General features: G+C 52.6%; 2 protein-coding genes across 5 annotated transcripts in view; one reads left to right on the top strand and one right to left on the bottom strand.

Annotated features, from left to right (window-relative positions):
- The window catches only part of RGSL1 (regulator of G protein signaling like 1), an 18,407-nt gene extending 1,122 nt beyond the window's left edge, over positions 1 to 17,285 (top strand). The window contains exons 3-17 of one of the 4 annotated variants that reach the window (XR_005702220.2): positions 202 to 363; positions 523 to 1,457; positions 1,955 to 2,017; positions 3,634 to 3,865; positions 4,485 to 4,571; positions 5,294 to 5,366; positions 6,242 to 6,446; positions 6,810 to 6,939; positions 7,771 to 7,936; positions 8,604 to 8,742; positions 9,313 to 10,054; positions 12,707 to 12,799; positions 12,920 to 12,977; positions 14,400 to 15,756; positions 17,201 to 17,285. Coding sequence is in view for 3 of the 4 variants with exons in the window: in XM_040073320.2 (XP_039929254.1) it covers positions 202 to 363; positions 523 to 1,457; positions 1,955 to 2,017; positions 3,634 to 3,865; positions 4,485 to 4,571; positions 5,294 to 5,366; positions 6,242 to 6,446; positions 6,810 to 6,939; positions 7,771 to 7,936; positions 8,604 to 8,742; positions 9,313 to 10,054; positions 12,707 to 12,799; positions 12,920 to 12,977; positions 14,400 to 14,460 (3,146 nt within the window). In the remaining variant the exon portion in view is untranslated. Of the gene's footprint in view, positions 1 to 122; positions 364 to 522; positions 1,458 to 1,954; positions 2,018 to 3,633; positions 3,866 to 4,484; positions 4,572 to 5,293; positions 5,367 to 6,241; positions 6,447 to 6,809; positions 6,940 to 7,770; positions 7,937 to 8,603; positions 8,743 to 9,312; positions 10,055 to 12,706; positions 12,800 to 12,919; positions 12,978 to 14,399; positions 16,020 to 17,200 lie in introns of those variants that run through there. The other 3 variants (XM_040073321.2, XM_040073320.2, XM_040073322.2) reach the window with 3 other exon arrangements.
- On the bottom strand, positions 17,261 to 22,999 carry RNASEL (ribonuclease L). Its single transcript, XM_040073323.2, has 7 exons — positions 22,887 to 22,999; positions 19,963 to 21,550; positions 19,540 to 19,628; positions 18,436 to 18,626; positions 18,214 to 18,334; positions 17,798 to 17,919; positions 17,261 to 17,413 (listed from the first exon to the last, which is right to left on the bottom strand). Exons 2-7 carry the CDS (start codon positions 21,398 to 21,400, stop codon positions 17,278 to 17,280), a joined length of 2,097 nt encoding a protein of 698 aa, XP_039929257.1. The 5' UTR covers positions 21,401 to 21,550; positions 22,887 to 22,999; the 3' UTR covers positions 17,261 to 17,277.

Below are 22,999 nucleotides of genomic sequence, written 5' to 3'. Positions count from 1 at the left end.
GCACAGGGCTGGGGGCGTGGGTAAGATGCCAGAGAAAGCTTTGGAAGGTGAGCCAGCAGCACAGCTGGGAGGGAGATGCATAACAATGTCTTTTCTCCGCTCTGTTCCCTTGGTTCATCCAGGTGATCTTTCCTTCCACTTCATCCGTCCTCGGGGCTTTCAGGGGCTCCTCCCAACTCCCATCCCTTGTCTGACCCGTAGGGGAAGAACTGATCGACTTCTGGCTCATCACTGAAAGGCTGCTGGGTCTGGACGAGTCAGATGGGAGTCAGAGGGACCTGAGCTCGTCCCTGGTCCTCAGGCTGAGAGCCACTCACCTGCGGGAGGGCTCCAGCGTCGTCACCCTCTGCACCAACACCCTTGGTAAGAGCCACGGGGGCCGGGGAGGAGCTCCCTTCCAGAGAGGGGGTCTTTCCTGGATGCTCCCAGGGGTGTGGGATGCCATCACCTGCTTGGTTTGGCTGGGGAAGCCAGCCTGCACGGAGCCATCTCCCCATCGTAATTCCCCGCATTCCATCTCAGGATCTCTGCCCAAAGCCAGGCACATCCAGTCCGTCAGCACCAGGAGGGAGATCCTGAGCAAGATGCAGGAACAGGCCCTTTTTATGATTCAGATTTACTGGCTCCCTAAATTCTTTGTGCACTGCAAGATGGGAATGAAGGAAGAGGAATCGTGCCAGCCTTTGCTGCAGGAATATCAGGAACGTTTGTCACAGGAGCCCCCAGGCCTCTCAGAGCCCCTCCCCACCATGCACATCAAAAGGAGCCAGGGAGTGTCAGGGCCCTACTGCAGCCAGAAGGCCAAAGCAGCGGTCTGGGCTCTGGTCAAGGAGGGGAGAGATACCCAAGAATTGAAAACGGCCACTTTTGGGGTGAGGCCAGAGGAGCAGCCAGGGCCAGCGGGGAGCATGGAGGAATTTTGTCTGGATAAGGATGCTTGGGGATTGATTCCCCAGCAGTCAGAGCATCCTGCCTTTGGAGGCAGGGGAGTAACATTTCCTGGAAGACCTCAGTCCAGCACAGAGCAGGATCTAGAAAACCTCTGTAAGGAGAAAATCCGCCCTGGCCTGCCTCCCTCTGCATCCCTTGCCCGGCTGCCATCCCTGAAAAAGCCGGTCAGGACCTTGGATTTCCTTCCCTGGGCCCTGAGTGCCGAGGCCTGTGCAGGACGACCCTTCAGGGACTTCCTGCAGAGCCAGAACCGGCCCATGGAGACTCATCTCCTGGACCTGTGGCACGACCTGGAGGAGTTTCTGCCCGTGGTGCTGGACTCCAACAGAGAGAACAGCTTCTTCCTGCGCCATTTGATTGGGGAAAAGATCTGCAAGACCTACCTGGAGGAGGACAGCATTGAGAAGCTTCCCTTGGAGACCAGGACTCTCGTGAGTTTGTGGAACCATCTGATATGTGGAGAATTCTCCCCGTGGATATTCAGAGCCCAGAAGGAGATTTGCAAGGTACACAGGGGTGCTGGCAGCGGTCGGGCTGGGAGGTACAGCTCTGGTGCCCCTGTGGTGGTGGGAGGGCTGTGGGAATGTTTGGGAAGTGAAGCATTTGGAAAACTAAGAGGAAAAGAGGTTAGGAAGGGAAAAAGTTGGGGTCACCTTGCACTGGACTGGTGACTGAGATGCCCCAGGCCAGTGGAGAGGAGCATCCTCATTGGTTTGCTGGGCAGCAGAGCAGGGGGGAGCAGCCAGTGAATATCTCTGGTGACCCTGGATAGATGCACATTCCAAGGGCTGGGGTGACAGGGCAGTGTCCATCCTTTTGTATCCATCACTGGCTCCAGCACAGCCCCAGCAAAACCCGTGTAGAACCCCAGCCCTCTTGGGCAGCCCAATGGACCAAGCTGGATGTGCAGGCATGTCCTGGGCACGCCAAAAAGCTGTGAGCCACCCGTGGCACCAGCACTGTGACCCTGCCTGAGGACAATCCCCCTTTTGCTCCTCCTCAGGTGCTCTGTGGCCTCTATGACGAATTTCTGGCTGATGACGACAGGACGTTCCTCCAGTTTATGGTAAGGGGGACACACAGGGCATCCGTGGGGGGTGTGCAGGCTCCAGTGGGGATGTGAAAACCTGGAGACAGAGAGAGAAAGAGGGAGGACAAGCCCAGCATTAGCAGCAGTGGTCTGGCATCCCACGATATCCCCAGCCAGTGCTGCCATAGGGTGACACAGCAGATCCTGCTCCAGCTGCCTGGAGCAATGATCCTTAGCTCTTCCAGCACAGCATCCCGTTAAGTCGGCAGCACTGCAGGCACAACCTGCAAGAGCTCCCCTGAGACAAGCTGTGACCCTGCCTAAAAGCAGGGAGGAACATAATTGCAGGCTTTTATGGCAGGCAGGGGTGGCAGGCTTGTGGGAATTGATCTCCCCCTGGCTTTTTTCCTTGCCCACAGTATTAATGTGTAATTATTACTGCTGTTAACGTGACTCATGTGCGTGACACACATGGGATGACCCTGCCCTGCACCAGGGCCTGGTCAGCACAGGGGGGAAGAGGCCCTGCAGCCTTTCAGCCTATGACTCAACCACCCTCAATTTTTCCACTTTTTTTTTTTTCCACCAAAAACAAGAAATCAGAGTCACACAAGTACTCTTCCCAGACTATTATTCCTCCAGGCATCAGGAGTCCCACAATACCTACTCCAAATTCCAGCATTACACCCAGAAAGCTCCTTGCAGGCAGAACCCCCTGAGCATCCCACCTGCACTGGTACCTGCACAATCCATGCAGGAATTTTTTCTCACTGCAAACAGTGTTCCCAAAAACAAAATGTAAAATCAGAAGCTGATCCTGGAAATGTTAAGGAGAGGCTGTCAGGGCTTGGTATCCTCAAAGACCTGGCTCCCACAGCCTCAGCCGGTGAGAGCTGAGCATTTTGGAAAAGTCGGCTGGCAGCTCCTGACCCTGCCTCATTAGCTGCTCTTGGTCGGAAGTTAATTAGCTGCCCAGGTTTTTAAGCATCTCTTGTCAAGGAAATCTCCCCTCCGAGGCCAGAGCTGGTCTGGGAGTGCAATTATCACTTCAGCAGGTGTCGGGGCCGTGCTCTCTGTGGGCACCATCCCCTGAGCCAAACTCCTCCCGGCTCTCCTGCTCCCGTGTCAGGGGAACTGCTGGGGGCTTAGCAGGATTATTTTTGGTGCCTGCTGTCAGCTCTCAGCCAGAAACCAGCCACTCCACCACTCCACCCCTGCTGCTTGGCGAGCTGTGCACACTGTCTGTGTGTGGGGAGAGGCAAAACCTGCCAGGGGGTTCTGGGGGGAATGAGGGAGGCACTCCCAGGGCACCAGCTGGAGCCAGCCCCGGTGACAGCAGCCAACAAAACAGCACACGAGGCTACCAGGCTGCTGGGGACACCCTCAGGGTTGTTTCCAGCCCTGCTGGGGGGATGCTGAACTCTTCAGGAAAGCTGCAAGGCCGAGTCTGGCCTACCTCTGCCTGTGCCCGGTACATCCCAGCCAGCTGAGCCGAGCTTTGTGCTCACACAGATTCCTTCCAGACCGCTCAAAGCTCAAGCAGGGCTCTAAAGTGGGCAGGTTTGTAGTCTGGGGCACAGTAAAACACGTGGGCGCAGTGCTGGAGAGGGGGAAGGGGCTCTGTGCCACCCCCTGCCCTCTTCTCACCGCAGGCTCCAGGGATGGATGTGCCCGTGCCCGAGGTGCCGGGCTGTGCTGCTGGCAGCGGGGAACATTTCCACCTGTCCCAGAGGATGAACCGGTCCCTGAAGCTGAGCCAGGCCTTGCACGGCACCAGGAGCTTGGAGGGGGTCTCCTCCAAGCACTGGCAATTACTTGCTGCTCGGGACCTCCAGAAAGGGGGCTCCATCCAGGCAGAGATGGAAGTGCTCCTGGGCAGCGCTGGTAAGAGGAGGCTCTCGATTCCTGACGTGGCTCACGCTGGCTGAAGCCAGTGAAGCACGTTTTATGCTCTGGGGGTGACCAGTGACGCTAAGCAGGATATGGACATGATGGAGTGGGTCGGTACAGTGGGACTGGGAGCCTTGGCAGTGACCTAAGGGCCAAATTCCCTCCTGCCAGTGCCAGGGGCACCAAACGCCACATCCCTGCGCTGGCCTGGACCACCAGATCAGGTGAAGGCTGCAGCAAAGTGAAGCCCGAAGCCGGCAGTGGCTCCTGCCACCCCAGTTCCACATTTTGGCCTTCTACTGAGGGTGCTGGGACTGGCCATGCTGATGCTAATGGTGTAAGCCCTCAGCGTTGTTCTGTCACGCAATCTTTTGGGAATGACACCAATTTTCTGAGTGCCCGCAGTGTGCTGAGGGTGACAGCAGTCACCTGTAGCACTCCTGTAGCTTGTGGGCCCTCAGTTTTACCCAAGAAAAGCAGTGCCACGGATAGATCATGGAACAGGACACACAAGGGCACAGAGAAGGCAACAAAAGCCAGCCCTCAGAGCCCGTGCTGTCATAACCAGAGGTAATGGCCACGGGATCTGTCCCCCCTCCTCTCTCTGATGCAGAATCCCAGAGGATGATGGCAGATGAACTGGCTGTGGGTAGCCCAAGCAAGGAAGAGGAGCTTCTGCAGCTCATGAGTGCAGCGCTCGGTGAGTCCAGGCTGGGCAGGCAAGAGGCCAGGGGGGCTCCCAAACTTGGACCACCCTTGGGGGTGCTTCAGGGACTGGGCGAGCAGGAGGCTTCCTGTCGCTGTTGGACACAAAAGAAAGATGAAAGGCTCCAAATGTTTCAGAAGGCAAAGAGTATAGAAAAGCTTTATTGTCTAATTCTTACCACCTTTTATAAGGTGTTCCCATACAGACTTAACATGACTGGTGAATAGGAGCGACACCTCTCTAATCCCATTGGGGAAACCGGAGAAACAGCGAAACACCACCTGGAGAAAGATTGCTTTGGGAAAGGATAGTTGTTTTGCCAAGATTGTTTTGAGAAGAAGCTTTCCTGAGAACTTTTCCCGTGGGAAACAGTTAGCACTGCTAGCAGGCTAAAATCCCTCCAGACTTAGAAATGTCAGGCCCACAGCTTCCTTGTAGGCATGGCATCAGCTGGTGGAACTTCTCCAGAAGGAAAAGCCTATCCACCCACGACAGAGCTGTGCACTGGGGTGTTAATCCAGCCAGGGAGGGGGGGAGTGGGGGATTTCTCCGAAGCAGGTGCTGAGGAGGCCAAGCCATGAGAGGTGGAGAGCTCCCACAGTGTCTCCTGAGCCAGAGTCCCCGCACAGACACCACGGGGAGGCTCCAGGGTCCAGCTGTGTGCAGGCATCGGTTGTCACCTGAGGAAGAGGCCAGCCCTGTTTCTGTCCCCACAGCTGTTGCATCCGAGAGGATTGCTAGAGAGAAGGAGATTGCTGCTGAAAGGAAGAGGGCATCTAGAAAACACAGGTCTGGCACCGGGCAGCACAGAGCTTTCCTCCTTCCGCTCTTTCAGATTTTTCCTAGTGCTCTCCCACTGCTCCCTGTTTGGTCATTTGTCCCTCTCAGATGTAGGCATAAGTGGCCTGTGGCTCGAAACTGCAGAATTACTGGGGAAAGGGGAAAAATTAGCACCCCCCCATCCCCAGTTCAAATTTACTCTTTGCGCCTTGTGCGCATCTCATGCACTTCATCCCCGGTCAACCCCCGGAATGCCACCTGGGCAGCACTCAGATTCCCAGAAAAATCACTTAAAATCATGCTGCTTAAATCTCTGGACTCGTGTCTCACCTCCTGGGAATACTCCAGCTGTGAGTCCTTGTGGCTTCACACTGGGATGTAAAGCAAATGGAAGAATGATGCTGAGCACCTGGGCTGAGCTGATTTTTTAAGCCCAGCTATGCAAATGCACCCTGCCCAACACCCATCCCACCCCAAGGATGGGGATATTTTAGCAGCAACTGCTATAAATGCATTTTTCTATGACCCATCAGCCGCCACATGGATATTCCATCCAGATCCTCACCCCAAAGCTACCAAATCACTTCTGGGCCTGCAGGCTGCTGGACTGGAGGAGAAAACACTGCAGATAGGCAGGACAGACCCTCCCAAGGTTACCACGTGGAAGAAGAGAGCCCAGGGAAGGGTATTTAGTGCCCAGGGAAGGGTATCTAGTGCCCTCTACCATTGTCCAGCCTCCTCCAGGAACAGAAATCCAGTGGGACCCCAACCCCAGGGCTATTCCCTATCAGCTGCTCCCCACCTTGGCCCCCCTTCCATCAAAGCAGTGGCCTCCTCATGCCTCTGGCTGCCCTTGATGCTCTCTCTGCTCTCCCATCTGGCAGGTTTGAGGAGGATGAGGAGGACGAGGAAGAGGAGGAAGGACACTACCCTCAGAAGAAGAAGAAGAAGACACAGAAGCAGAAAAAGACACAGAAGCAGAAACAGAAGGAAGCGCAGCAGCAGCAGGAGGATTCGTTGCCCTGGTGCAGAAAGTCCAGGTCTAGGCATCGTCAGTATGTGCAGGAAGGGAGAGAGACCCAGAGGATGGTAAGGAGAGACCCCGTGTGCTGGCAGGCTGCTCACCAGGCACGAGACAGAGGAGTTGCTGTGAGACAAGGGATGTCATACACACGGGGTGAGGGGGTCAGACCTGGAGCGCTGCAGGAAGGCAGCAGGGAAAGACTCCCTCCTACAGGCTCTGGAGTCCTGCTCCACATCTGTCAGGACTGGCCGTGTGACTCACATCATCCCTGTGGCCACCAGGGAAACTGAGAAATACTGGGAAGCAAAGGTGATGGCTGGGCCACAAATCCCACTGCCAAGGCTGCTCCAGCTCACAGTGGGGCATCCAAACAGGAGGGCTCAGCCCCAGTGCTGCAGCTCCCTGCCACCTGTGCCATATCTCCACAGGAATGGGCCTGGGATGCCATCCGGCAGCTTGTCAGGAGCTTCTGCAAGTTCCAGAGGGAGATGGAAAATCCCAAATGCCGTGCAGAGTTTGAGGAGTTTCTCCGTCAGGAGCGAAGAAATGAGAGGGAAAGTATGTCCAGTGTCCTGCCACCCCTTCTCCTCCCTCCCCAGGACACCCCTGGGTTTAGGTAGAGAAGAAAATGGAGAAAACCTGTCCCTTACCTCCCACCACCATGACTTAGTGCCTCGTTATGCTGTTGTGTCTCTCTTAATGTTGTATATGCAAGTTTGCATCCCTGGAAAAAAACAAACAAACAAAAAAACCCAACAAACAAAACTAAAACTAAAAACTAAAAACTAAAAAAAAAAAAAAAAAAAAAAAAAAAACAACCACAAAAAAAAAACCACAGAAAAAAAAAACCCAACCCAAACCAAAAAGAACAACCCAAAACAGGAAAACAGTAAATGGAGCTAAGGTGAGACAGGCCGGGAAAATAAACAAAAGGAAATTGTTTTCTGGGCAACAGGGAGCTGACATTAACAGAAAGTTTATGCACAGGTTTGAGAGGAGGCTGGAAAAGCAGTTAGGAAAATAATCTACTAAACACACAGAAACCCTACTTAGATCAAGAGAATTCTGTATATGGGGGAAGCAAGAGATTTTTTTTTTTCCCTTTCATCCTTACTCATTATCTGCTTGGGGGATCTGTCGGAGCCAGGGCAACAGCTAGGCAGACCAGCAGGCTTTAGGAACAGGCCATTCCCTATGGAAACAGTGAGCATAAACACTCCGTGGGTGCAAAGAGGAGGAGGGATGGAGGAGATCACCAAGCCAGAGGGAAGGTGAAGTCCACAGAGGTCGAAAGGCTCTCAGCAGATTGCATGCAGCTGTGGGAAGCACAGGTGAAGGAGCAAACCCAGCGCTGGGCAGCAGGACACAGCATCTCTTCCCCTCCCTCAGACTTGCCCATCAAGGAGAAGAAGAGGAAAAGTCCAGCGAAGGGTCCCCGCAAGGGCAAAGCCCGGCCGCAAAAGGTGACGCTGATAAAACGCCGCATTTTGGACAAGCAGCTCATCGTCGTCAACTTCCTCGTCGACGACCTCCGCTTTTACCTGGAGATGGACAAGTGAGTTCTTCTTTCACCAGGGTGCTGCTACAGAATCCCAGAATGGTTTGGGTTGGAAGGGACCTTAAAGGTCATCTCGTTCCAACTCCCTGCCATGGCTAGGGACATGACCCACTGGACCGGGATGCTGGGAGCTCCATCCAACTTGGCACCAGCCTCCCTTGGGTCTGGCCTGAACCCATCTCTGATGGAGACCTCCAAAGGTCTCCATTTCAGCCTGCAGTCACCCCCTGGCTCAGAGTTCCTCTTTGAATTCCTTTTGGTTTGGTAGTCCCAAGCAATGCGACATTTTGCCCGCACCATTCCGGATGTCCAAGTTGTGGTGGCATTTCTCCCTCGATTTTGTCCACATTCCCAACAAACCTGTAAGACCAATCCATGGCAAATGGGCACCAGGCCTGCAGCCAACACCCCCACAACAGGCAAATCACCAGCTTTCAGTCCTCCTCTTTTCCCAAAAAGAGGGAACATCACCCACCCCAGGTGAATGCTGTGACCACGAGGGTGGCAGAAGAGAGAGGTAGCTTTTCATACCTCCCATGTATGCTCCATGCCTTGAGGATCGCTTTTCCTGGCCAAGCAAATACCAAATTAAGCAAGAACGTGCCCGTCTAGCCTAGCAGTTACCAGCACTTGTCTCAGAGCAAGACCCCACGTGCCTTTGCAGGTTTTCCAGGTTGGCTGACTCCGTGGGAGCTGTGGCACCCCGCAGCACGTGCTCAGAAAGGCAAAATGCCTTTCTCAGAAAGAAACTTGACATCATCAGCAGACTTTTCCTGAGCTCTGACATCGCCCCCAAGCTGCGGGTGAGACCCTGGGACCCGCCCAGGAAGGCTGGAGGCTGCTGCCTGCTCAGTGCTCAAGGCCATCGCAGCACAGCTGGGAGCAGTGGTGGGGAAGGAGGAGCAGGCAGGGGTCTGGATCTGCTGGGGGGGTGCTTTGGGGTGTGCTCTGGAGCTTGGGGCTTCCACATGGGCGGGGAGGGGGTGGGAAGCAGCCCCCAACCAGACCCTGATAAATGAAAAACAAGCATGTGGATAAGGATGGGACAGATAGGGAAGATTCTCCAGCATTTCCTGCTGGAGAAATGCCAAGGCTGAAATGCCAGGATGGTGCTGCACAGCACCAGTCCAGTTCTTTCACCCTTCAGAGGCCAGGGTCACCATCATCCCCTCCCCACTGCACAAACCCCATCTCCCCTTTGGAGGGCACAATGCTTCCCACAGAAATCCAGGTGGGATCCTCCCCACGCACCTGGGGCAAGCAGCCAGGATGGAATTTGGGTCTCTTCTTAGAGACTGCTGAGGTGGGGCCATGGAGAGAAACCTGGCCCCACCAGGAGTGCTGCAAAGTGCTCTGGTCTCCTCTGTGCCCAGGTCAACATCTCTGAGAAAGAGAGGGATTTAATCCGGCGTTCATCTTCCAAGGGGCCCCTCACCCGAGCCATCTACCACAGCGCCAAGGTCACCCTCTTCCCCATCCTGATGTACTTCTGGAGAAGGTACCTATCCATCCCCGCTCTCCCGGGGTGGAAGAGGCTCTGGGGATGCCACCCCTTTATCTCCAGCCGCTTCTTCCTCTGCCACGCTGAAAGTGCAGATGATGCACTCCCCAGGAGCTCAGCTGGAATTGTCTCCTTGGAGCTTCGCTGTGTCCGGTGTTTCTCACGCAGGTTTTGCATCTGGAAGGTGATGAGGACCTTTCGGGCCCCTCAGAAGGCCTGGAGCTCTGAGATCCGTGAGGACAGGAGCTTTCAGCTCACCAAGGGGGACGGGAGCTCCCGGGTCCAGAAGGAGGAGAGGAGCTCTCAGGAGCCCAAGGGGGACAGAAGCTCCCGGGTCCAGAAGGAGGAGAGGAGTTCTCAGGAGCCCAAGAGGGATGGGAGCTCCCGGGTCCAGAAGGAGGAGAGGAGCTCTCAGGAGCCCAAGAGGGATGGGAGCTCCCGGGTCCAGAAGGAGGAGAGGAGCTCTCAGGAGCCCAGGGGTGCCAGGAGCTCCAGGGCCCACAAGGAGGGCAGGGTTCCAACCTCTTCACCTGCAAAAACCCCCTCCAAAGTCCCCAAGATCCCTGGTGTCAAGAAGCTGGTGGCCATTCCCTCTGCTACACGTTATGCTCCAGGTTTGTTCTTCCAGTGCAGAAACGCCCAGACCTGACCTCTTTTTAAGTTTCCCTGAAAAGACCCCCTCCTTCACACAGCTTTGAGGGTGTATGTGGTGCAGGCTTGCTGGGAAAATGGAATTGATTTTTTTTTTTTTTTTTCCTGTCAAAATCAGTCAAAACTGTCCGGTGGGATTTTAGAAATTTTCTTTGGTGAATAGGGAACTGAGCACAGAGACTTCCCAAGCAAAGAGCTGTTGCATAATTCCTATTTATTTCAATAACCAAGTTAAAAATACTCAGGCACACCCCCTGAAACAGAAATTAAAACCCCCAATCGTTCGGGTTGCAAGCCAAATGGGAGCGGGAAAAGGAGAGCAACTGTGCAGCCAAACACTAGGCACAGTGGCATTCCATGGAGGGTGGATTGAATATCTGGAATGGAGAATAAGCTCCATCAGAATTTGAGGTGACATCTCCGGGGAAAGAGATATTTTCTCTTCCTCATCCCCTTGTTTAGTTTCAATACACTGAATAACTCTAAACTGAAAAACACAAAGTGATGCTGAGCCTTGTCAGTCTGCCTGACAGCCCGCTCCTTGGCTGAATATTCATTTGGAAATTGTCTAATTGATTTTTGATTAAAGGGGAAACCAAAATAGGCACATACTAATCTTGCTTTGACGGATGAGTGGGCGTCAGCAAGCTGCTGTTCTGCTCCCTGTCATCTATCACTGTCAAGTTCTGGCTAAAAAGCAGCAGAGTTCGAGGATTTGGATGCCTCCAGGCAGGTGCTTGAGCTCCTGCTCCACAGCAGGGCTGAGGTGACAGAGCCCTGTGCTCCAGGAATGCCGAGCCATGCCCGTAGCTCAAAGCCACCTCAGGCCTTGGCTATTCCCACGGACAACATCCAGTCTTCAGCTTGGGTCTCCACCTGGTTACAGAGCCTCACTGCTCTTCCAGGACCTTCTCAAATGCAGTTGTTTTAATGCAAAAGTCACCAACTGCCCCCCAAAAAACCTCATGTATCACACATGGATTCCAAACTGGTGGTAAGTCAGAAGCCTTGTGTGTTACACTGAGCTACTGGCTGTGTTATCCAGGACCGGGACAGTGTTTGCAAGGGTCTTGAGTGACATTTAAACTGATTCAGATTAGAGATAGGAAGTCGATTTTTACACTAGAGGGTGGTAAAACACCAGTACAGGTTACCCAGAGAAGCTGCGGTTTCTATCCCTGGAAATATTCGGGATCAGGTCGGATAGGGCTCTGAGCAACCTGGTCTTGTGGAAGGTGTTGGGGGCTGCACTAGATGGCCTTGAAAGGTCCCTCCCAACACGAATTATTCTGTGCTTAAATCAGTGCAAACTGCTGCAAGGGTTGGGACAGACTCAAAGAGCACAGCCTGTGTTTACAGCCATGGAGAGTGACTGCACTAGGAGCTGCTCTCATGTAGAAAAGGCTGTGATCTCTCCAGCATGGACACAAATGCCACAGGGACTGTCCCTGGGACAACAGCCCCCAGGCCACCGCCCCTTGCTGCATCTCACAGGGACTAGTAACAGGAGCCAGGCAGAAAAAAATATCCCTCAGCTTGCCTGGCATGTGGGGGACAAGATATGTGTCCCAAAATAGCTGCTGTTTCTGGCTGCGCCGATGTCCACACCAGCTCCCAAGACACTTTTCTGCACCCTATGCTTTCACCAATGACCTTTCTCTGAGGGTCTTGCTTTTGTAACCTTTAGGTAAAAACTTGTCCTTGACCTGGGGAAAAAAAAAAAAAATTTAAAAAATTGGGTTTGTTGCCTTTTAAAATGCCCCGGGATTGCTGGGGAAAAAAACCCGTAGTTGCAGAGGTCCCCAGTGTGTGCTGTTCCCTTCTTCCGAGGGACGCGCAGAGCGGTGTGGGCAGGGCCGGGCCCATCTGCCATCACCAGGCCCCAGTGTGGCTGCACGGCCCGAGCCCCGCGCACGGCCACCGGAGCCACTCGGGGACAAGGACACAGCCCGGCACGCCTCCCCTCTCCCATTTCTGCCGCAGAGCCGGGGTGGGACGTGTCACCCCCACCCTGCAGCCCCCAAACTGTTTTGGCCTCAAGGAGGTCTCCAGTCCTTGCTCAGCCGTCCTTCCTTGTGCTCTGGGCAAGCCCCAAGTGATTTGAGAAGAGCACCACTGCTGTCCTCCCTCATTTGCCACCAGAGCACTCCATGACAGAGCCTAAAGAGGCTACCTGGAACAGAGTCTGGACAGAGTTAAAGGAATGAAGTAGGTATTTATTAAAAGGCTTTCAAAAGAAGCACCTTGGGCAGTACAAGAGCCCAGCTGTGGCTACACCCAAGATGGGCCACGGGTCAAGAGTTCTCACACTTTTATAAGTTTTGGTCCATTGTTTCCATACTGGGGTTAATTGTCCAATTACAGCTTCATGTTATGAAGTCCCATCCTCCCAGATTGCTCTCCTCGATTCGCTGTTGTTTGTACTTTTTTGGGCCTGAAGCTGCAATGGTGAAGATTGGTCCCTGAGCTGGAAAAGGATTGTTTTGTCTGACTGAACTGTGAAGAGCACCTGCTAACACTTTATATGAAGTTCAGAGTTCTGTACCGATGCAGTACAGGATCTGGAAAATATGGAAGCTAAAACTGAAGGCACCACACGTGTTTTCCCTCACCAGGCAGAAAGGCTGTCCTCATGTTCAAGCTGTCAGAAGGCCTCGAGCTCCTGCTACCACGGCCCCAGAAGGCTGAGCCCTCAGAGGAGCAAAAAGGTGAACCTTTTTGGGCTGAAAGGGGCCCTCCTGCTCCTGGGGGCTGCAGGGATGGGAGCTGGGCTTGAGGGCTCCCTGCAACAGCCCAGGGTGGGAAGGTTGTGCTGTTGTTTCCCTCAGACGCAGATCCCAGCGGGGAGAAGAGGCCCTCGCTCAGTGAGCTTCTCCCACAGGATGGGTAGGTGCTCCCAGAGGTGTTCACCTCCTCCTGGCCCCACCAGCACAGGCTGTGCCCCCCTAAATCACAAGGGTTTGTGCAGGATGCTGGTCAGCCCCATCATCCCCAGTAACAGTCACGGGAAACTCCCAGCTGCTGCACGCATCCATGCCCAGAACTCCTCCCTGGGAGCATCCCTGATCCCTCTCCATGCCCGGAACTCCTCCCTGGGACCATCCCTGATCCCTCTCCATGCCCGGAACTCCTCCCTGGGACCATCCCTGATCCCTCTCCATGCCCGGAACTCCTCCCTGGGACCATCCCTGATCCCTCTCCATGCCCAGAACTCCTCCCTGGGACCATCCCTGATCCCTCTCCATGCCCAGAACTCCTCCCTGGGAGCATCCCTGATCCCTCTCCATACCCAGAACTCCTCCCTGGGAGCATTCCTGATCCCTCTCCATGCCCAGAACTCCTCCCTGGGGGCATCTCTGATCCCTCTCCATGCCCAGAACTCCTCCCTGGGACCATCCCTGATCCCTCTCCATGCCCAGAACTCCTCCCTGGGACCATCCCTGATCCTTCTCCATGCCCAGAACTTCCTGGGACCATCCCTGATCCCTCTCCATGCCCGGAACTCCTCCCTGGGAGCATCCCTGATCCCTCTCCATGCCCAGAACTCCTCCCAGGGAGCATCCCTGATCCCTCTCCATGCCCAGAACTTCCTGGGACCATCCCTGATCCCTCTCCATGCCCAGAACTCCTCCCTGGGACCATCCCTGATCCCTCTCCATGCCCAGAACTCCTCCCTGGGAGCATCCCTGATCCCTCTCCATGCCCAGAACTCCTCCCTGGGACCATCCCTGATCCCTCTCCATGCCCGGAACTCCTCCCAGGGACCATCCCTGATCCCTCTCCATGCCCGGAACTCCTCCCTGGGAGCATCCCTGATCCCTCTCCATGCCCAGAACTCCTCCCTGGGACCATCCCTGATCCTTCTCCATGCCCAGAACTTCCTGGGACCATCCCTGATCCCTCTCCATGCCCGGAACTCCTCCCTGGGAGCATCCCTGATCCCTCTCCATGCCCAGAACTCCTCCCAGGGACCATCCCTGATCCTTCTCCATGCCCAGAACTTCCTGGGACCATCCCTGATCCCTCTCCATGCCCAGAACTCCTCCCTGGGACCATCCCTGATCCCTCTCCATGCCCAGAACTCCTCCCTGGGAGCATCCCTGATCCCTCTCCATGCCCAGAACTCCTCCCTGGGAGCATCCCTGATCCCTCTCCATGCCCGCAACTCCTCCCTGGGAGCATCCCTGATCCCTCTCCATGCCCACAACTCCTCCCTGGGAGCACACAGCCCTGTGCTGGTCCCTGATCACCCTCACCGTGCCTTCAGCAACAGCAGCCACTGATGCAGCATCTCTCCCTCCCCTGCAGGAACGAAGGGATGCTCACCCCTCCCTCAAGCTCTCCCCAGACAGCACCCACACAGGTGTGATCCAAGGAAGCTGAGCAGCCTGGACACAGGGAATCGTTTGCACTCAGCCATAAGACCTAAAAATAAAGCAACTCACAGCATCCTCCGGCTGACCTGGTGACAGCACAGCAGCTCAGTGCTCTGCAGCCGTGGCAGGGACGTGCTGTGACACGTGCTTCCAGCTGAAACACTGCACAAATGTCCTTCCTCACATGGATCTGTAAAGTGTACCTCAGCTCCTCACCTTTCCCCACAAGTTAAATACTTCCTGTGGGTAGTGAGGCTGAGAGAGCCCATTTGCTTCCCTCACTCAGCTGGCTGCTGAGACGGCGCCTGTTTTGCCAAAGCCTTTCTGATTTTCCAACAAAAACTGACTGGGGTTTCAGCATGCTTATCTTTTTGTGAGGTTCTGGGGTTTTGTTAGTTTTTTAAGCCAGTGTGTTTACAAAGCACTAACCAAATCATAGCAAGGGCCTTAGTTCCCCAGGTGAAACTGAGTCAAAGTGACTTTGCCAAGTCACCAGGAAGCTGCAGAAATCACAAATATTCTTTGGACCTCGTGGAGAAAAGACCACAACCTCTATCAGTTTGTCAGGGGCAAGCTCTCAGCTTTGTCATTTTGAGCTATTTTTACCCACTTTTTAATCCCAGATCCTAGAAGAATGAATCCTGGGAATAACACCAGGTACATCTTAAGGCAGATGAGATGTTTCGTATTTCTCAGTTGTGAGTATCGACACTTTGCCTCTGGAGGATCAAAAATACACAAACCCAAGAACACTTATTTAACTGAAGGGCTTGGGAAGCTGATACCATTCCCTACAACATGAAATGTGACCAACTCTCAGAACTGCTCTTGTGCTGGAGGTTGATTTTGCCCTGAAAGCTTTCAGCCCTAAAATCTTGCTGCATTTTTTGTGAGCTTTTCACTAACACTCTTGAGCCCAGCTGAGCCCAGGCCCTCTAAAGACTCACAGATGTGCCTGGAGCTCAGCACAGCAAAACCACAGCTAAGAGCAGCCTTCACTCCACTGCTTCTGTGGGCTGCTTGTTGGGTTTGTTTTTAGAGCAGCAGATGAGCCACAATGAGCTGGGAGCATCCCTGTGCACACAAACACGTCCTCAACATGCGAGAGCCAGGACAGGGAGCACCTGATCCCATCACCCTGGGCTGAGCCAGCTGTCCTGGGGGACCCCAGCAGAGCAAAAAGGCAGAGGCACAGCAAATGCAGGCAGGACAGCGGAGCAGTGAAGCGTGGAGGGCCAAATCACACCTTTGGGCAGCGTTCATGGGATGCAAATCTGCCTGAGGCAAAGGTGGGCAAATCTAAGTTTGGTGTGTGAAAGTGGTCATAAATTTCTTACACAAAGTGATTTTTTACACAAATTCTATGTACATAGTTCTATCTGTTCCATACAGGAATGCTAGCAAGGCTGCATTATGTTTTCGTTATGTCCAAAACTTATTTAAGTTTGTAAAAGATGATGCCACCAAACTTTAAACTAGGTTTTAGGGCTTTTTCTTACTAACTAATGCAGTTTCTTACTTGCTTAAGGCACTTAAAGAATTTTCTACTTATTTAAAACTAAACTTACATTCTACCTCATGTCTGAGTGGATTTATATATTTTCATTTCTCTGAAGGTCCTAATTCAGCCTTCACATTTCTCAGTGCTTCTGAGGCTGTGTGGATGAGGCTCAGAGCGATTTGTATCCCAGCTCTCGTTGAGCCTGGGACAGGCTGGGACATCCCACAGCACTAAATTTTGGCAGCTGGTTCTGCCCTCAGCTCCCCAGGTCACCTCCACTGATCCTCGGGCTGTGCCCCAGACACTGCCACGCCACCCAGCTGCAGCACTGCCCACCCGTTTGCCATCCTGCCTGGCCTCTCCCTGGCCCATCCTTCTGGGATTGCCCCAGAGAGATAAGTCACAGCCTCCCTGGCTTTAATCACTGCTCTGTTTTGGGCACGTCTTTGGAGGCTGCCGAGTCCCAGCCCTTCAGTGAAACAGCAGAGTGATGGAAGAAGTCGCAAAAGTCACAGAGAAAGCTGGAAATGTGGCATCTTACAGCAGGCTGCAGGAGCGCAGCCCATGTCCTCGCTTCTCTTCATGCAAGAGCAGAAATGCTGCCGTGGCACAGGGCACCCCATAGCCCCCTGCTCCCCGCACTGCTGAGACCTGAGCACGCATCTCTGGGTGTCCTCCTGTCTTCTGGGCATGAGAAAGGCACAGTGAGCAAGGGGAGAAAAAAAAAAAAAACAGAGCAGGGAGGAAAGGTAAAAAGCCCAAAAATATTGGCACAAGAGGAGTCAGTGTTCTCCTGGTGGCATTTTCTCATCCACAGTTGCATAGTGTCAAACTTCCGTCATGTATTTAAAAGGTTCCCAGGACCTTCAGAAGGATGTTTGCTCCAAGGCAAGATGACTGGTACAAGTGCTGCAGAACCTCTCTTCCTGTGCAAAGGGGATGAAGGAACCTCATTCCTAAAGGAGCGTAGAGTCAGTTTTGTAGTCAAGTTTGTTTCTCCGTGGGGTCATTGAAAGAATAACAATCCCAGTTTGAAAAACAAACAAACAAACACCACACCACAAAAATCAACCTTTTCAATAGCTGCGAAATATTTCCACAAGCAACATATAATCACAGTGCAAATCAGCATCCAAAGCTTGTGGTTGTTACACCAAAATCTTAGGAGTCTTTCCTAATTAAAGTCCTCCATCCTCTGTCCCTTTATCTCACCTCCTCACCCACATCTTCAGCTCTTTTGCAGGTGAATAAATAAGAAATAAAAGGAGTGGTAGTGGGATCAGGCATGGGACAGGAGGGCAGTGACATCCTACAGAGAAGGGTCCTGGAAGTCTGCTAAGCGACTCCACGTGGGATTCTGGCGTAAACTGTTGTACACATAGATGGTAAGTTTTGGAAAAACCTTCAGGAAATACTCAGCATAGTCTCCTATTTTGTTGCTGATCCTGAAAGAGAACAAAAGCAAACAGGATTTTTAAAGCTTCTCCTAGGGGTCAATATTCTAGGGTGCCCTTGCAGAGAAAAAGACATTCTGGAGGTTTTCTGATAACACGAGGAGGTTTCCTAGAAACCTCAGAGCTGCAACTTATCTACTCCTCAATTTTTTTTTTCTTTCTCTATTTTTTTTCTTTTTTTTTTCTTTTTTTTGGTGCTTCCTCCAGTATCTCCATCTGTCTTTCACTTTGGACAGCTCTCTCAGGCACGTGGTGGGGATTCTTGGGCTTGTCCTGGGCAAAGACAGGACTTGGTGATCCTTGTGGGCCCTCTCCAGCTCAGGATATTCTCTGATTCTATGCACCCATGGCAGGGGCGAGGATGAGAACACGTACCCTTCATCTTTGTGTTCATCCATGTTTCTCATGAGCCTCAGGAGGTCGGTGACATAGTTTTTGTATTTGTATTGTTTTGCATTCCTAGGGTTTTCCATGACGAGTAAAATATCTTTGTCAATCTGAAAGAAAGCACACTAATTATTTCCGGCCTTTGACACCCCACAAAAAACCAACAGACCTTGAAGGTTTGCCAGCGAGTTCTAGAATGATCAACCCCTTTTATTACTTCAATTAGCAGAGCTCCATTTAGCATCAACATGCCTTCGATCAAATTGTTTTTCCCAGTTGTGTGTATTTTGTGTGGGGCTATTTTTCCAGTTCTATTTTTGAACAGAGCCCACAAAACACTCGGAAAATCTTCTGCCTGAATATCTAGCTCAAAGCTGATACCAATCCAAATTGAAGAGGATTACCATTTTGGTCCACTGTGGATAAGGAAAAGTTTTCCTAGTGACATTAGGGTTTTGAAAAATACTTTCTCGGTTTCGGTAATCTTTGATTGCATTCCATATAGCCTTCAGGAAGTTGAACCTGCTGTGGGATGAGAAGCTTTATTAGCTGCAGTGGGACTCTTCCCAGCACCACAGGCAATTCCCACACCAAAATTCCACCTCCTTTGCACTCCCAGGACTTACCTCTGATTGTTCCAGAAATAGGGATGCTTGCTCAACCCTTCCAAGCCTCGTTCATCACGAGAGGACAGGCTTTGTACAAGGTCCAGAGCCTCCATGTAATCTGGGGAATTGCGAGCCAAATCCTTGATCCCAACTTGCTGGAGGGGTTTCCTACCCCCTGTTAAAACGTACAGCACGAGCGTGCCCAGGGCCTGCAAACAGACATCACTGCTCCCGTGCCACAGGCACCCAGCTTCCAACCCAACGTCTTGGAACTCTGGAGGCTGAAAATTTTAGGCTTTCTGTTCTAAAAGACCCTGACCCTCAAGCAAGTACCACGTTTGACTTGAGGCCATGGAACCGGCTTTGGAAGTTGAGTGATAGCACTGGGGTTGTGGGTGTGTAGTTTGAATAGAATTGTGTGATTTCACAGGGTGAAAAACTTCGATTTAAGATTTTAGTATATAGTAGTGTATGGGGCAAGATGGGGGACTTTGGGCATTGTCTGAGTCCTTCTTCTTCACCTTCTTCTTCCTCCTTCTTCATGGGTTTTGGGTGGTTTTCTGTAATTGAGTGAAAAAGGTCCGCATTGCGGGCCTTGGGCGGTCATTATTGGGTCAGAAATATAAATAATATGGGTGTCACCTCATTATTGGGTGATTAGCACTTAAATAACCTTGGAGAGAGTTAGAGGTGCTCCATTTTACCTTCGTTTCCTCACTTGCTAGCTAGAGCTCACGGCTCGTGAGACCACACTATAGATAAGAAATAATAAACGCTGAGTCCGAACACAAAACTGCGACTCCCGTGTATTAATCCTGACCTTGGCAGAGAAAAAGCAGCCAGAACCGTCACACCAATGGACTCGTCTCCCCAAGCCCAGCAGGTGCCCAGAAGCGTAGAGTACACACCCAGCACAAACCTCGAGGCTGTGTGCACCAGGACAGAGGAGATGGGCGTCCCAACCAACATCGCTCCAGTGCGACATCTGTCACGACACGGGTTTTCCCACAAACCAGGGCATTTTCTAGTCGGGGATGCAAAAAGCCTTTCCCTAGGAAAAGGGACCTGCAGCTACAGAGCACCCAACATTTTAAACCATAGGTTGGTTCACAGAGAACTTGCCTCTAAATCTGAGTTTATGAGTTCCTCTTGGCCTTCAATCGACCTTCTTGTATTACCAAAGTCCGCCAAGTAGATTTTGCCAGCTAAATCTGAGGAAATAAGAGAAATGGTTAATATATAAAGGCGGCAAACCTTCATACAGTCCACTGCCGACTTCTGGATGACCCCTTCTTTAAAAAACAGTTCTCTGAAGGCATCTGTGATGGGCTGATCTGCCTCCAGAGCCCTGGAGAGGGGGGCAGAGCTAACGAGATGTGTAAGATTGTTCCCTCTGTGAACGTATCTGTACTTATTTAAAGAGGAGATCTAAAGCCACCCCATTCAGCACAAAGACATCTCTAATTTTACAGACAGCTGTGAGCCGCCTTCACCTCTAAACTACAGGGAAAGCAAAACAAAAGCATAAAGAAAGCAAAACATAACCTATTACGAAATTCCCGGGCTGTAGATCCTGGTGAGCAAATTTGAGGGAGTGCAGCTCTCTCAGTGCCCGGAAGATCATCTTCAGAGCAGCTTTGTAATCCTTCTGGCCTTCAGGGTCCTGCAGGTGTTCCTGGAGGTTTTTCTCCCAGAGTGGGAAGCACAAGTACATGCAGCCTTTTTCCTTCTCAGACTGGAAGAGCTTCAGTAGATGCTCGCAGTGAGAACATTCTTCCAAGAACTCTTTCTCTTTGTTACCCTCTGCGCTGAGGGTTATTCTCACTGCCACCTCTGTCCCTCCGTGGAGCCCGAGGTAGATGTCATCCTGAATTTTCTGCTGGATGTACGGAAATGTCTTCAGTTTGCCAATCATGGGGCGATACATTTGATCAAGTTTTTTCAGCTGGGCCCTCCAGCGTTTGCTGTTCGGCTCCCACGCTCTGGGGGTTTCCGGAACAAACGTGGCCCTGTGCTCGCGAAGAAGGTTTTCCATGTCAAGAGAACGATTTCTCCTTGCAACTTCAAGCAGGTTCCCACGATCAGTCCTCGCTCCCTTTTCACACAACAACTTTGCTATTTTGCAATTGCCTTTCTCCACAGCCACCATCAGGGCTGTGTTGCCCTCCTCATCCGCGTCATCAATGTCGATCTCATCCTTCTCCAAAAAAGCTGCCACCAGCTCCGGGCTCTCCATTTCAACAGCCAGGATGAGGGCAGATTTCCCACATTCATCTTTGCTCTTCACATCCACACCGTGCTCCAGCAGGAAATGGACTATGGACACAGCTGAATCATACCTTTCTTTGCTTGAGACCTTCTTTAGGGCGTGGATCAAGGCGTTCCTGTCTCTGTTGTCACGGATGTTCACGTCAGCCCTCATCTCCTGGACCAGGATTTTCACAGCCGAGAAGTGGCACTCCCTGCAAGCGTCCATCAGCGCTGTGGCACCTCCTTTGTGCAGCTTGGCTTTCTCCTCGCTGGTCTCCCTCCTCAAATTCACCTCCGCTCCTCTGCTGTACAGGAATCTCAAGGCTTCTTCCTTCCCGTACCACGCAGCCTCCATGAAAGCTGTGAAGCCATTGATGTCGTGGTCATTAATGTCTGAGCCACGCTCCAGGAGGAGCTGCAGGATCTCCACGTTCCCTACTATCCCTGCCTCAGTAAATGCAGTGCCACCATTGTCCTTCCTGGCATGCAGAGAAGCTCCCCTGTCCAGCAGAAGCCGGACCAGGTCCTCCTGCCCGGCCTGCACTGCGGTCTGCAGGGGTGTCCAGCCGCTGTTTACCTTGGAATTCACATCTGCCCCTTGCTCCAGCAGCTCCAGCACAGCTTTTTTATCCCTGTTCTTCACGGCAACATTTAACTCGGAGTTAAGGATTTCTGCTGCCTTCGTGCTGGGAGGGGTGGAGACCTTCTTCTGGTTGTGAGCTGGGAGCTCCATGGTGGTCAGCGGGAGGGCTCTGGGGTCAGCAGCAGAACGCAGGGATCCACGGGAGCATGGGAGAGGTGCGGTGCTCAGTGCCTTTGGCGTGGGGGATGCGCCGGGCGCAGGCAATGAAACCCATTCGGTGCAGTTTTAAGGGCTCTTCACCTGAGTAATGAACAGAAAATACTGCTTTATTAGCCCGTGAAACCTCACCATTTGCACTCCACGTCCTGTGTGAGGGGCAGCTGAGGACAGCACTGCCAGTGCCAGCCAGGAGAGTCAAGGCCTGGAGAGAAGCACAGCTTTAGCACTCACGGACTCCTTGTTTCCTTGCCTGCCCCAGCCCCTCTCCCGGCCCAGGGAGGTGTCCCTGCTGCTGTGGTCCCTGCAGAATGTCATCTCACACTCCTCACGGGTTACCTGATAAGCCATCCCCCAGCCACAGTGTCAGGTGGAGATGGGCATTCCCCTCCAGCTTTGGATGGCAACCACACAGTCCTGACAGCCCCTGATCCAACGCCTGGAGTGACACAGAAAGCCAGCCTTGATCCCTTCTGCTTCTACAGGCCACGAGGAGACCCTGCCCGACAGGAAGTCTCTCCTAAGCTTTTCACCACGTTAGGAGATTGATCAGGTAGGAATTAATTTACCTTTATCTATCTGGTATCTAGAAAAAGCAGGGCTCCAATACCCATATCCTGATCAGCGCTTCCAGGAGTTACTGCCTGACAAGCTGAACTGGAAATAAATTACCAAGCAAATCATGAAAGGGATAGAGGAGTCTTAAGGTATAAAAGCAAAGTATAAATTTACATAAATTTTCCCTCAGGAAAGCCAAAGATTGGGTTCTGGATGGTTTATTTCCCCGCCCAGCAGGAAATAAACACAGTATTTCATTGATTTAGATGCATTTCATTTCCTTGTATTAATTTCTGTACCTTTTGCCGTGCAGGAAAAATAAAAAAACAGTGTTACCTTCCTGGCCCGAAAAGCAGCACAGCATCCCCTGGGCACGGTGAGGGTCAAGGTTCTCCCCCCTGCCAGGATGGCAGAACCCCAGGGAGGGGGAAGAGAGGGGCTGAGCATACCTTCCTCCTCCTCCAAGCAGCAGAGCGTTGAGCTTTGGACTCCAGGAAAGGTTTAACTATTTCTGTCCCTCCCCGATGACTTTTGACCACGTCCACATGTCCCGATGCGTCACCCAGCCCTGCCTGCTGCCACCCACAGCGACACGGCCTGCGAGGGCTCCGCAGAGAGGTGCAGGAAGAAAGGGTTTATCCACTTGCAGGAGGATGCTGGGGCTCTGGGGGAGGTGTCTGGCAGCGTTTTTTTCAGCAGGCAGCAGAGAAGCCACGAGCAAAGTGCTCTGCCTATAGACCCAGAGCCTGTTTAGAAACATCTGCTCAGCAGTGGTTCAGGAGCTGAAGGCGTGGAGGCATTGGGTTCGTCGCGGGGGTTGGACTGGGGGACCTTTGGGGTTGAATTTTAAGCTTTTCCTCACCTTTTGGTAAATCCATCTGCGTGAGGGAAATGAATGCTGCTAAATTACAGCCAGGGAATCGCCGAGCTGCAGATCAGTGGGTTCCTCGCTGCTTGGGCAGGCAGATCCCTGGC

The sequence above is a fragment of the Hirundo rustica genome, chromosome 9 (genome assembly GCF_015227805.2).
Source record: "Hirundo rustica isolate bHirRus1 chromosome 9, bHirRus1.pri.v3, whole genome shotgun sequence".
In the NCBI taxonomy this organism is placed as follows: Eukaryota; Metazoa; Chordata; class Aves; order Passeriformes; family Hirundinidae; genus Hirundo; species Hirundo rustica.
This window is presented reverse-complemented; position numbering and strand designations above follow the sequence as displayed.